Source organism: Limulus polyphemus, unplaced genomic scaffold (genome assembly GCF_000517525.1).
Source record: "Limulus polyphemus unplaced genomic scaffold, Limulus_polyphemus-2.1.2 Scaffold1997, whole genome shotgun sequence".
Classification (NCBI taxonomy): domain Eukaryota; kingdom Metazoa; phylum Arthropoda; class Merostomata; order Xiphosura; family Limulidae; genus Limulus; species Limulus polyphemus.
Genome location: NW_013667607.1, coordinates 115,394 through 116,892, shown reverse-complemented (window position 1 = coordinate 116,892; position 1,499 = coordinate 115,394). Strand labels below are relative to the sequence as shown.

The following is a 1,499-nucleotide window of genomic DNA, read 5'->3' as shown; positions in this document are numbered from 1 at the left end:
AACTTCTACTTCTACTAACTTTAACTTTTTTTGTTACTGGACTCTTCTTAACTTGCGCTCGCTTGGTCACCTATATATATATATATATACATCAATTGTCCACTTGAGGCCTGGAACTTTCTACAAACTAGGAGACACTATGATGTCACAATACTCACTTAAGGGAACGAGAAAAATACAGAAGGTTTGAATAACGTGACGTCAAATTAAAACAATTGAACTACACACGCAACGTACAACTCTTATCGAGTTACGTAACGAAAGTTGTCATAACTATCGCCTTTAAAATAATTACTTTTAACACTCTTGCTATGAAAACTAAATTACCATTAAATATTAGATCACTATATAAACTAAGTAATAACCCTTACCTTAATCAGTCTTGTATATCCAACTCTCATAAATTAGAACCCCCCTTTTCAAATATCCTATGTACAGGCCTGATGTAGGATAACGAACGTGAATTTCGAACTTTAGATAAAATTGATGTAACATCCATTTGGAAATAGTTTAATCTTGTGTGTTTATCTACATTTGCTTTCCCGCGTGTAACATAAGTAGTAATGTAGCTGTTTACCAAAACATCCCGAAATTATATGTTCAAAACAATTCAGTTATAACAGGCACATCGAATATGTAATTTATGGTAGGCTTTATTTGGTGAATAGGTGCCAGGATGCGGATTGGGATTTCAAGGCTAGAACCTCGATATGTCACTTAACACGTTTCATACGTTCAGTTGTGGGGGTGTTATAATATGGCTACCATACGGTTAAAAATAGTCACATAGGTGGCAGGTGATGCTTATTAGTTACCACAATAGCCTTCAAATAGGGATGATTATGTCTCAACTTTAGAAGTCATTGATCTGGGAGTTCAAACTAGGTGTTGCATAAAGTGTCGTTCAGGTTTAAAACACCAAAATTCATACCAAAAAATTATAACGCAGCAATAAGTAGTAAACAGGCGACTAATATTACTGGATCTTTCACGTGAAGATTTGTTCAGTTTCAACGACTTGACTAGATTTAAAAAAAAGAAGAAGACAAACTCAGTGATATAAATAAATTATTTAGCTCGAAGTGTTGTACTTACAAAAAGTGTTTTCGGAATAAAAGACGCAGTCGGAAAAGACACGATGCAAGACAACAGTAAAAGAAATGTTATCACGACGCAGACAAAAGTAGTCATGAAAAAGAAGACTTCTTCCGGTTCAGCAACAAGCCATTTCCTAGCGAGAGGGTTAGAAGGCTGGCAGTAGTGAGCGAGCAATCCAAAAGATACAGTTCCTAATACCTGAAAAGTATATAACAGAAAACATTTTGTATACAGTTAAAACACTTGAAAACAATTCAAGGTTGTTTCCTTCGTAACCATAAAAGTAATAACGGTACTTGAATCAAGACTGCTTTACGTAGTTCAGTAAAAAAAAAAAAAAGTAACAGACAGTGCTTATCTTTTACTGGATCTCTCCAAAGCTGAGATCCGGAACCTGTTTT

At 34.8% G+C, this 1,499-nt stretch overlaps 1 protein-coding gene across 2 annotated transcripts in view; it reads right to left on the bottom strand.

Moving 5' to 3' along the window:
• LOC106465604 overlaps positions 1-1,499 on the bottom strand; it is a 12,348-nt gene that overhangs the window by 8,196 nt on the left and 2,653 nt on the right. For both annotated transcript variants that reach the window (XR_002612023.1, XM_013925838.2), the window contains exon 2: positions 1,096-1,296. Coding sequence is in view for 1 of the 2 variants with exons in the window: in XM_013925838.2 (XP_013781292.1) it covers positions 1,096-1,296 (201 nt within the window). In the remaining variant the exon portion in view is untranslated. The remainder of the gene's footprint in view (positions 1-1,095; positions 1,297-1,499) is intronic.